The 12,563-nt window shown below is 45.3% G+C and overlaps 1 protein-coding gene across 1 annotated transcript; it reads left to right on the top strand.

Annotated features, from left to right (window-relative positions):
* The first annotated feature begins 2,683 nt into the window (after positions 1–2,683).
* LOC138614515 (rho guanine nucleotide exchange factor 10-like protein) lies at positions 2,684–9,926 on the top strand. The gene is made up of 3 exons (XM_069688013.1): positions 2,684–2,851; positions 3,270–3,386; positions 8,943–9,926. The coding sequence occupies exons 1-3, from the start codon at positions 2,722–2,724 to the stop codon at positions 9,527–9,529; spliced, it is 834 nt and encodes a 277-aa protein (XP_069544114.1). The 5' UTR covers positions 2,684–2,721; the 3' UTR covers positions 9,530–9,926.
* The last annotated feature ends 2,637 nt before the right edge of the window (positions 9,927–12,563 follow it).

Below are 12,563 nucleotides of genomic sequence, written 5' to 3' on the forward strand. Positions count from 1 at the left end.
TACACGTTCACAGGAGAAATAAACACGTTTAGATCAAAAATAAACACGTTCACTGGAGAAATAAACACGTTCACTGGAGAAATAAACACGTTTAAAGGAGAAATAAACATGTTTAGAGGAGAAATAAACACGTTTACTGGAGAAATAAATGTTTACAGGAGAAATAAACACGCTTACAGGAGAAATAAACACATTTACATCAGAAATAAACACGTTTACAACAGAAATAAACACGTTTACACCAGAAATAAACACGTTTACATCAGAAATAAAAATGTTTACAGGAGAAATAAACACGTTCACTGGATAAATAAACATGTTCACTGGAGAAATAAACACGTTTACACCAGAAATAAACACGTTTACAGGAGAAATAAACACGTTTACATCAGAAATAAACACGTTTACATCAGAAATAAACACGTTTACATCAGAAATAAACACGTTTACATCAGAAATAAACACGTTTACACCAGAAATAAACACGTTTACAACATAAATAAACACGTTTACACCAGAAATAAACACGTTTACATCAGAAATAAACACGTTTACAGGAGAAATAAACACGTTTACACCAGAAATAAACACGTTTACATCAGAAATAAACACGTTTACAGGAGAAATAAACACGTTTACAACAGAAATAAACACGTTTACACCAGAAATAAACACGTTTACATCAGAAATAAACACGTTTACAACATAAATAAACACGTTTACAGGAGAAATAAACATGTTCATGGAGAAATAAACACGTTTACTGGAGAAATAAACATGTTTACACCAGACATAAACACGTTTACAGGAGAAATAAACACGTTTACAGCAGAAATAAACACGTTTACAGGAGAAATAAACACGTTTACATCAGAAATAAACACGTTTACAGGAGAAATAAACACGTCTACAGGAGAAATAAACACATTTACACCAGAAATAAACATGTTTACATCAGAAATAAACACGTTTACAGGAGAAATAAACACGTTTACAGGAGAAATAAACACGTTTACAGGAGAAATAAACACGTTTACAGGAGAAATAAACACGTTTACAGTAGAAATAAACACGTTCACTGGAGAAATAAACACGTTTACAGGAGAAATAAACACGTTCACTGGAGAAATAAACACGTTTACAGGAGAAATAAACATGTTCAGAGGAGAAATAAACACGTTTAGAGGAGAAATAAACATTTTCACTGAAGAAATAAACACGTTTACAGGATAAATAAACACGTTCAAAGGAGAAATAAACATGTTCACTGGATAAATAAACACGTTTACAGGAGAAATAAACACGTTCACAGGAGAAATAAACACGTTTAGAAGAGAAATAAACACGTTCACTGGAGAAATAAACACGTTTACAGGAGAAATAAACACGTTCACTGGAGAAATAAATGTTTACAGGAGAAATAAACACGTTCACTGGAGAAATAAACACGTTTACAGGAGAAATAAACACGTTCACTGGAGAAATAAATGTTTACAGGAGAAATAAACACGTTCACTGGGGAAATAAACACGTTCACTGGAGAAATAAACACGTTCACAGGAGAAATAAACGTTCACAGGAGAAATAAACACGTTTACAAGAGAAATAAACATGTTCACTGGAGAAATAAACACGTTCACTGGAGAAATAAACACGTTTACAGGAAAAATAAACACGTTTACAGGAGAAATAAACACGTTCACTGGAGAAATAAATGTTTACAGGAGAAATAAACACGTTCACAGGAGAAATAAACATGTTTAGAGGAGAAATAAACACGTTCACTGGAGAAATAAACACGTTTACAGGAGAAATAAACACGTTCACTGGAGAAATAAATGTTTACAGGAGAAATAAACACGTTCACTGGAGAAATAAACACGTTTAGGGAGAAATAAACGTTTACAGGAGAAATAAACACGTTTACAGGAGAAATAAACACGTTCACAGGAGAAATAAACACGTTTACAGGAGAAATAAACACGTTTACAGGAGAAATAAACACGTTCACAGGAGAAATAAACATGTTTAGAGGAGAAATAAACACGTTCACAGTAGAAATAAACACGTTTAGAAGAGAAATAAACACGTTCACTGGTGAAATAAACACGTTTACAGGAGAAATAAACACGTTCGCTGGAGAAATAAATGTTTACAGGAGAAATAAACACGTTTACAGGAGAAATAAACACGTTCACAGGAGAAATAAACATGTTTAGAGGAGAAATAAACACGTTCACAGTAGAAATAAACACGTTTAGGGAGAAATAAACGTTTACAGGAGAAATAAACACGTTTACAGGAGAAATAAACACGTTCACAGGAGAAATAAACACGTTTACAGGAGAAATAAACACGTTCACTGGAGAAATAAACACGTTTACAGGAGAAATAAACACGTTCACTGGAGAAATAAATGTTTACAGGAGAAATAAACACGTTCACCGGAGAAATAAACACGTTTACAGGTGATGCCACTGAGGCTACTTCCTATTTTTTAGCCAGTGAACAGAGCACAGCATGTTGGCGATTTTATATTTTTTCTTGCAGCATTGAAGAGACTTTTGTTTTCTTAAATTATTCTTGAATGAAATTTTCGAGTCCTCCTTCTATAATAATTTATACAAACCTCCTACATGACGTTGGAGACGTCTCTGACGGGTTTCCTGTGTCCTACAGAGCTTCCAGGTCCATCCTGACCCGCGCTGTAGCGTCACGCACATGGTTCGCTCAGGTGGAGGCGTCTGGATGGTGTTCACCCGCTGCTCCTCCATCCATCTGTTTCACACTGAGACCCTGGAACCACTGCAGGAGGTCAACATCTCCACCCGCAACACACATCTGTCTCCAGGCAAGGACAGACATTAGCACACCATCAGATGGATGGACAGAGGGCAGGGGACAGAGGGAAAGGAAGACTGAGGACAGGAGGACAGAAGGACAGGAAGACATAAGGACAGGGGACAGGAAGACAGAAAGACAGGGGAAAGGGGACAGTGGACCAGCTGAGGAGGATCAGGTGATCATGAGGACAGATCAGCTGACTGAAACATAAACACTTTGAACTGTAAACAGTCTTTTCTGATCAGAGGAAACCTGTTTGTTACTTTTGCATTTTCTATGTTCACCTCACACATCAGAGAGTTCATCAGGCCAGGTTCTAAGAGATAAAGGACTTCGACCAAGACTCTGAGGGTCGTGCTTCAGGTTCTGACAGCAGTCGGATCGGGTCAGTTCTGCTCACGGTTGAATGTGTGCCTGTGTTGCAGGTCCAGTTCATGTCTCCAGCCTGCTGGTTTGCCAGGGTCTGCTGTGGGTCGGAACCAGCCGGGGCGTCATCCTCACCTTCCCCGTGCCCACCCTGGAGGGAATCCCCAAGATTACAGGTGAGTACTAAATTCAGCCTCCTGATTGGTTACCTGTTCAGCATCATGATGTCATCAGATGATGAACTAACGGAGTCCCTAAAACATCTTTGAACATCTCAGATCAGATTCAGATTCAACTTTATTGTCATTGCACAGAGCACAAGTACCAGGACAACGAAAAGCTGTTTTAGCATCTGACCAGAAGTGCAAAAGAAAGCAGTAAAAGTGCAGTGCAGTGTGTTAGATAAATAAAGTATAAAAAGTATAAACAGTATGGACAGATATATACAGTCATATATGCAGATATATACAGTGTATATATATATATATATATATAGAGTATAAACAGTAAGTGTGTATAGTCATTGGAGGAAGGTGTGTGTGTGTGGGAGGGGAGAGGAGGATGGTGGTGGTGGGGGGGGGGCTATCACCGTGGTGCAGAGTTAAGAGTGTTGACTGCTGAGGGGAAGAAAGTGTTCCTGAGCCTGCTGGTCCTGGAACGGAGATTCCTATAGCGCCTCCCACAGGGAAGGAGGGCAAACAGTCTGTGGCTGGGGTGTGGTGTCCCTGACGATGCTGCGTGCCCTCCGCAGGCAGCGCTTGAGGTGGATGGTCTCGATGGCAGGGAGGGGTGTACTGGTGATGCGTTGGGCAGTTTTTACAACCCTCTGCAGTGCTTTGCGGTCTGAGACAGAGCAGTTGCCATACCAAACTGTGATGCAGTTTGTAAGAATGCTCTCGATGGTGCAGCGGTAGAAGTTTACCAGGATTGGAGGAGACGTGAATTTTCTTCAGTCTCCTCAGGAAGAAAAGACGCTGGTGTGCCTTCTTGACCAGGGTTGAGGTGTTGAAGGTCCAAGAGAAGTCCTCTGAGTTGTGGACACCCAGAAACCTAAAGCTGATGACATGCTCAACCTCTGTTCCATTGATATGGATGGGTAGGGAGGGACGGGGGACGGGGGGGGGGGAGTGCAGCGTTTGGACTTTTTGAAGTCCACAATAAGATCTTTGATCCTTTTGGTGTTGAAGGTAAGCTTGTTGTTGGCGCGCCACACCGCCAGGTGCCAGACCTCCTCCCTGTAGGCCGACTCATCGTTGTTGATGAGGCCCATCACCGTTGTGTCGCCTGCAAACTTGATAATGTATTGGAACCATGTATAGGAGTAGAGGAGAGGACTCAGCACACAGCCCTGTGGGACGCCAGTGTTCAGGGTGAGGGTAGAGGAGGTGTGATTGCCTAACCTAACATACTGGGGTCTGTTGGTTAGGAAATCCAGTATCCAGCTGCAGAGGGAGGTGTTGATGCCAAGGTCACCTAGTTTGGTATTCAGTTTGGAGGGGATGATGGTGTTGAATGATGAACTGAAATCGATGAACAGCATTCTTACATAGGTGTTGTTGTTGTTGTCCAAAAAAAAAATTTCCCCTCGGGGATTAATAAAGTAAATACCTACCTACCTACCAGGTGGGAGAGGGCGGAGTGAAGTGCTGTGGAGATGGAGTCCTCTGTACACCTGTTCTGGCGGTAGGCGAATTGGAGGGGGTTCAGTGTGGGTGGTAGGCAGGTTTTGAGATGAGCCAGGACCAGCCTCTCGAAGCACTTCATGATGATGGGGGTAAGTGCAACAGAGCGGAAGTCGTTTAGGCTCGCTGCAGTGGAGTGTTTTGGCACTGGCATGATTAGGTGGTTTTGAAGCATCACACCTGCTTCAAAACCAAGCAGGGTACAGCTGCTTGGGCCAGTGACAGGTTGAAGATGTCAGTCAGGACCCCAGTCAGCTGCCCAGCACAGGCCTCGAGCACACGTCCGGGGATGCCATCAGGGCCAGCAGCCTTATGTGCAGTGATCCTGCTCAGCACAGTGCACACGTCGGTGGGGGAGAGGGTGGTCTGCTGGTGGTCCGCAGGCGGCACAGTCTTGATGGCCGCCTCCTGGTTGTCCCTGTCAAGGCGAGCATAAAAGTTGTTAAACTCATCAGGGAGGGAGGCGTTGCTGGTTGGGGGGGTGGTGTTGGAGGGTTTGTAATCTGTAATGGCCCGGATGCCTTGCACATGCGTCGGGGGTTGGTTGTTGTTAAAATACTACTCAGTCCGTAGCTTGTGGCTGTGCTTGGCCCTCTTGATGCCCCTCTTCAGGTTGGCTCTGAATGAGCTGTAGGCTTGCGCATCACCTGATCTGAAGGCGGTGTCACGTAGCTTCAGTAGTAGACGGACCTCTCTGCTCATCCACGGCTTCTGATTTGGGAACATTGTAATGTGTTTGAGGAAAGTGACACTATTGATGTTGGTGCTGATGTAGTCCAGAACGGAGGAGGCAAAAGAGTCTATGTCCGTGTGGGAGTCCAAGGTGGCCTGAATGGAAAGCATACTCCAGTCCGTGTGTTGAAACCGGTGCTGTAGTGTAGAGTCTGCTCTCTCTGGCCACACTTCAACTGTTCTCACTGCTGGTTGCTCACGTTTGATGAGTGGTGTGTACTTGGGGAGTAGGAACAATGAGAGATGGTCCGACTGTCCCAGGTGGGGGAGGGGAATGGCTTTGTAGGCTCAGTCATGTTGGTGTAAACATGGTCCAAGGTCTTGTCTCCTCGAGTGGGGCAGGAGACATGTTGGTAAAATTTGAGGAGTACAGACTTCAGGTTGGAGTGGTTGAAGTCACCCACAACAATAAAGGCTGCCTCCGGGTGTTTAGTCTGTAGTTTGCTAATGGCAGCATGCAGTTCCTTCATTGTAAGCTTAGTATTAGCATCCAGGGGGATGCATGCTGGTCACAATAGCAGATGTAAACTCTCTGGGCAGATAGAAAGGTCTACATTTAACCATGATATTATTCCAGGTTAGCAGAGCAGTGACTCTCGATTAAAGCAGTGTCCGTACACCGAGCTTTGTTTATTAGATGCACAGTCCACCGCCTCTGGTCTTACGGAGTCTGCTGTCCTATCTGCCTGAGCGGGATGCCGCTTTTGAGCCATGTGTCCGTAAAGATCATGATGTTGCAGACATCCTTTTGTGAGTGATGATCCGCAGCTCAGCTACTTTGTTCACCACATTAGTGAGGAAGATTCTGGGTAGAGACAGCCGATGCGGAGTTAGCTTTAGCTTGGCCCGTAGCCCTCCTCTCTTCTCCCGCCTTTGTTTACGGTCTCGACGCCACCTGCAAGCCCTTCCGGTATCCGGTGTCTTGACAATCTCAGGAATGAGCCGGAGATTGCCGATATAGTTGTGTAAGTTGTGGAAACGAATGTCCAGAAGTTCTTGTCGGCTGTATGAAGTGTATGCAAGACTGTACTGAGTGAACAGGCTTAAGACAAATAGACAGATAACTACTAATTTGCAGAATCTGGAGACTCAGAGCCTCGCATTGTGCACGCGCCGCCATCTTGGCCTTCCACATCTGCAGATCAACACGAACACCTCCACAGCTGGAATAACTCAACTCAACTCTACTTAACGTCACGTCACAACAAACAAGATGCTGATTAACACCGTAACAACACAAACAACAACAGGCTTTCATACGTCACACACCCGACGAACCAATCCTGTCAGCCTGGGGCTTGCAAAGATTGAGGCGGGGAGTATTTACATATTCATAGATCATCACTGAATGTAAAGCTCCATCTGAACCACTAAAAAACATAAAGGGATTTTTTTTTTTTTATTCTTGGAAAAAAATGTGTTTTTTAGGAGATGAATCAACGTCAGCTTCAAGCTGCCAAACGTTGACTGATTTAAAAAGAGGAAGTTCTGTCAGTGATGTCCACTCAGCCATCCATCCATCAGCTCTAAGGTTAAACAGGAAGTGACTGTAAATGTTCTGAGTCTTTAACAGCTACAGGTTGTTTTCAAAGCTGTCACAGCATTTTATTGTATTAGTTTTGGTGCTCAGGCCCGAGCACCGATGGTGCGAAAGCCCTATTGTTATCCAAGGAATTATTTTTCTTTTCGGTCCTTGTTCATACAAGTGATTTGCCTTTTTAGAGGATTTATCATATTCAAAAACTCATGAAAGTGGATACACATATGTCTCCCGGCGAAAAATTTCATATTCTAGTGGAGTCGCGAGTGGGCGTGGCCAAATGGCTCGCTAGCGCCCCCTAAAGAGATGCCCCGGCTACTACATTTACCTACATGCAAGAAATCCGGTGGACACGTGTATCACACCTAGACGACGCACAAAAAAGTTACATTGCACCGTTACGTCAACTCGACAGGAAGTCCACCATTTTGAATTTAGTCGCCATTTTGGGCGATTCGCACATACTTTAATGAACTCCTCCTAGAGATTTTGTCGGACCGACTTGAATTTTAGTCATTTCACTGTTAACATGTTTAGGGTGAAAAGTTATCAAAAGAATTTGTTTTCATCGATGCATGTGCCCGTGGCGTGGCGGCCATTTTGAGCGTCTCACCATGAAACTACAAATTGCTTTAAATCTTATGTACATGGACCGACCTTCTCCAAACATCACAGGTATGATAACAGCCCCGCCCTGAAGACCCCTGTGGGGTAGTATTCGCTCATAGTCATAGCGCCCCCTGTTGGCCACTGGAAATTAAATTTTTCATACTTTCACATTCTACGTCGAGCTGGTTGATCTCATGAACGTAAAGTCGGGTCACAATAACATAAACATGTAGTTGATGATATATTGAGACATTCGTTCGAATTTGTCAATGGGCATCGCCGTGACGATGCGGCAAAGTTGGATGTCTCGCTGTGACACAGGAAGTTGATGTTTAAGGTCAAAGGATGCTTGAAAACTCACGAAACGTGTGACATACATCTGGCGTGGTGAGACGATGCATCTGATGTGTTTTTCGTCGATCAGTGTGCACGTGTTGTGGCGGCCATTTTGAGTGACTCGCCATAACACTACAAGTGACTGTAACTTTTATGTACATATTCCGATCTTCCTTAAACATTACATCTTTGATAGCAGTCAACGCCCTGAAGACACCTGTGTGGTAATGTTCACTCATAGCTGTAGCGCTCGCCAGCGCCCCCTAAACTTCAGCCCCAGCACCTAGTTTCACCTACATCACCAAGATGTACCGAAAAATCTCTTGGCATCATGAATTTGTTTTCATTGATCAGTGTGCACATGTTGTGGCAGCCATTTTGAGCCGTGCGGGGGGCCTCATATCACTGCTTGCAGTTTTAATTCAGTTTGTTTCTACCCATCCTTTAATACGCTGTGAAGACAGGATAGAATCTGAAATCTATTCATCATCAAATCTCCTGTTAGGACGTTCTTCTGCTTCTTTTTAAAACTGCAAATCAAAAATGCAAATGACAAAATCTCTGTTCAAACCAACAAACTAAACAAAACACAACTTAAACAATTCAAATTAAACATTCAACAGGATTAATATTTAATTTGCATGCCTGTAATAGTAGAATGTGTCATAATATATCTGCTGCTTCATCTGATCTTATTATCTTATACGTATTGTTCCTGTCGTAATAACAGTAAGATGAATATTTAATATTTATCATAATAACATATGTCTGTCCTCCTGTCTATCCTCCTGTCTGTCCTCCTGTGATGCCCCATGTGGACCGTCCGTCCTCAGGGAAGGGGACGATGTCTCTGAATGCTCACTGCGGTCCGGTGGACTTCCTGGTTTCCCCCTCCTGCAGCCTGGCCTCCAACCTGTTCAGACGGGACTCAGTCTGGACTGGCAGCGAGGAGGCTGGTAACGGAGAGGGGGGAGGGGAAGAGGGAGAGGGAGGAGATGAAGAGGGGCAGAGGGTGGAGAGGAGCAGCTGTCCTGGGGACCCTGACGCTCCTCCCCTGAAGGAGGAGCGCCCCCGTGTGGTGCTGCAGTACCGCCTCTTCTCCACCTGCCAGCTGCCCGGGAAGCCGCTGACGGCGCTGCCCGACCACGGCGGTCCGAGAACCCCTCAGGAGGCTCTGGAGCACAGCCCCGAGGACGGATCCATCTACGAGGTGAGCGAGGACCCCGATGTGTGGGTGAGGGGGCGGCCAGTGGAGTGGGGGAGGGAGGGGGAGGGCCGGCGCAGCAGGGTCATCTCCACAGCCATCTTCTCAGGTGGGCGGGGATACCGCAGGCTGGGACAGGTGAACGCCGCAGACGGTTCAGACTCATCTGAAAACACTCTGCTGGTCTGGCAGCTCCCGCTATCTCTCAGCCAATGACTGACCAGCAGGTCACCTGGTCAGCTGACCAGCTGAGGACACCTGTCCTCTGACCGTCCTGGTTTCGCAGGTGAATCTGTGATGTCAGCAGCCAGGTGACCTCACCTCCAGTGATGTTGGACATGAAGAAGAACCAGTCTTCACACATTGATTCCAGCTCACATCACTTCCTGTCCGACTCTCAGGGATTTACAGGTAAACAAGTGACTGTGGCAGGTATCGTTGTTGTGACCGTGCCTCCACCAGATGAACATTCTTCTCTGTGGACAGACTGAATGAATTCATTCCAGCGTGTATCAGCAGATTTATTGAACTCAGAGCTGAGTCAGCACTTTTCCTCCAGTGGGCACATTTCAATGTTGGACCAGAAGAAATGGTTAGAAAGGAACTTATAGAATAATTTAGATAATGAAGAGCCATGCTGGAGGACTGCTGGGGGGAGCACTGCTGGACCTCTTTGAGGTGCATGTAGTTGCTCCTTCTTGCAAGAATAAAATGTCCGATGTGTTTGATTTTGAACCAAGCCTCCTGAGTAATTTTCTAACACATAATATAGCATGTCGTCTGAAATATGATAAAAACAGCTCATCTGACATGTTGGTACCGTGTGCACGAAGGCGCATGTTCGTATGATGAAATGGTTTCATAGTTAACGATTCCTTTTGCAGTTTTAGGTCACGTGTTCTTCACGTATGTTGGATGCTCACAGACAGCAGGAAGATGACATCACTGTTTACATGTGGAAATCATCAGCTTCCTGCTGCAGTTCATTCAAATGCAGCCATCTGAATGTATTCATCCTTCACAATCTATCACAATTAAAGATACAATGTATTATCATATTTATAGACACTGAATCAACCAGGTTTGTTTGTCCTGATCCGTTAGAGGAGGAGACGAGAAGTGCAGGATGAAACGTGACCCAGTCATCCAATCACTCGACTTCCTTCAATCAAACACTTTCATTTCTTCAGCGTCTCTTGGAGATTCAGTTATTTTTATAAGCTCAGTAGAGTTCAGCCATTTGTCACATCCTCCAACCAAACATCCTCCACCCAAACATCCTCCAACCAAACATCCTCCAACCAAACATCCTCCACCCAAACATCCTCCAACCAAACATCCTCCACCCAAACATCCTCCAACCAAACATCCTCCACCCAAACATCCTCCAACCAAACATCCTCCAACCAAACATCATCCGCCCAAACATCCTCCACCCAAACATCCTCCACCCAAACATCATCCGCCCAAACATCCTCCGCCCAAACATCCTCCGCCCAAACATCCTCCAACCAAACATCCTCCGCCCAAACATCCTCCAACCAAACATCCTCCACCCAAACATCCTCCAACCAAACATCATCCGCCCAAACATCCTCCAACCAAACATCCTCCACCCAAATATCATCCGCCCAAACATCCTCCACCCAAACATCATCCGCCAAAACATCCTCCAACCAAACATCCTCCACCCAAACATCCTCCAACCAAACATCATCCGCCCAAACATCCTCCAACCAAACATCCTCCAACCAAACATCATCCGCCCAAACATCCTCCAACCAAACATCCTCCAACCAAACATCCTCCGCCCAAACATCATCCGCCCAAACATCATCCTCCCAAACATCCTCCAACCAAACATCCTCCACCCAAACATCCTCCACCCAAACATCATCCGCCCAAACATCCTCCAACCAAACATCCTCCACCCAAACATCCTCCAACCAAACATCCTCCACCCAAACATCCTCCAACCAAACATCATCCGCCCAAACATCCTCCAACCAAACATCCTCCAACCAAACATCATCCGCCCAAACATCCTCCAACCAAACATCCTCCAACCAAACATCCTCCACCCAAACATCCTCCAACCAAACATCATCCGCCCAAACATCCTCCACCCAAACATCCTCCACCCAAACATCATCCGCCCAAACATCCTCCAACCAAACATCCTCCGCCCAAACATCCTCCACCCAAACATCCTCCAACCAAACATCATCCGCCCAAACATCCTCCAACCAAACATCCTCCACCCAAACATCATCCGCCCAAACATCCTCCACCCAAACATCATCCGCCCAAACATCATCCGCCCAAACATCCTCCACCCAAACATCCTCCAACCAAACATCATCCGCCCAAACATCCTCCAACCAAACATCCTCCAACCAAACATCATCCGCCCAAACATCCTCCAACCAAACATCCTCCAACCAAACATCCTCCAACCAAACATCCTCCACCCAAACATCCTCCAACCAAACATCATCCGCCCAAACATCCTCCAACCAAACATCCTCCACCCAAACATCATCCGCCCAAACATCCTCCAACCAAACATCCTCCGCCCAAACATCCTCCAACCAAACATCCTCCACCCAAACATCCTCTAACCAAACATCATCCCCCCAAACATCCTCCAACCAAACATCCTCCAACCAAACATCATCTGCCCAAACATCATCTGCCCAAACATCCTCCAATCAAACATCCTCCGCCCAAACATCCTCCACCCAAACATCATCCGCCCAAACATCCTCCAACCAAACATCATCCGCCCAAACATCCTCCAACCAAACATCATCCGCCCAAACATCCTCCAACCAAACATCCTCCAACCAAACATCCTCCACCCAAACATCCTCCAACCAAACATCATCCGCCCAAACATCCTCCAACCAAACATCATCCGCCCAAACATCCTCCAACCAAACATCCTCCGCCCAAACATCCTCCAACCAAACATCCTCCAACCAAACATCCTCCAACCAAACATCCTCCAACCAAACATCATCCGCCCAAACATCCTCCAACCAAACATCCTCCACCCAAACATCATCTGCCCAAACATCCTCCAACCAAACATCCTCCACCCAAACATCCTCCCACACATCCTCCAACCAAACATCCTCCACCCAAACATCCTCCAACCAAACAACGCCAGACGTTTGCAGCAGCATGAAGAATGTAAAAAGTGTGTTGTTAATCTTCTAATATCTGAGTATTATATTATTATTATATC

Source organism: Brachyistius frenatus, unplaced genomic scaffold (genome assembly GCF_029030835.1).
Source record: "Brachyistius frenatus isolate BFR_SWC_R1_liver_20210118 unplaced genomic scaffold, ASM2903083v1 Contig_514, whole genome shotgun sequence".
Lineage (NCBI taxonomy): Eukaryota > Metazoa > Chordata > Actinopteri > Embiotocidae > Brachyistius > Brachyistius frenatus.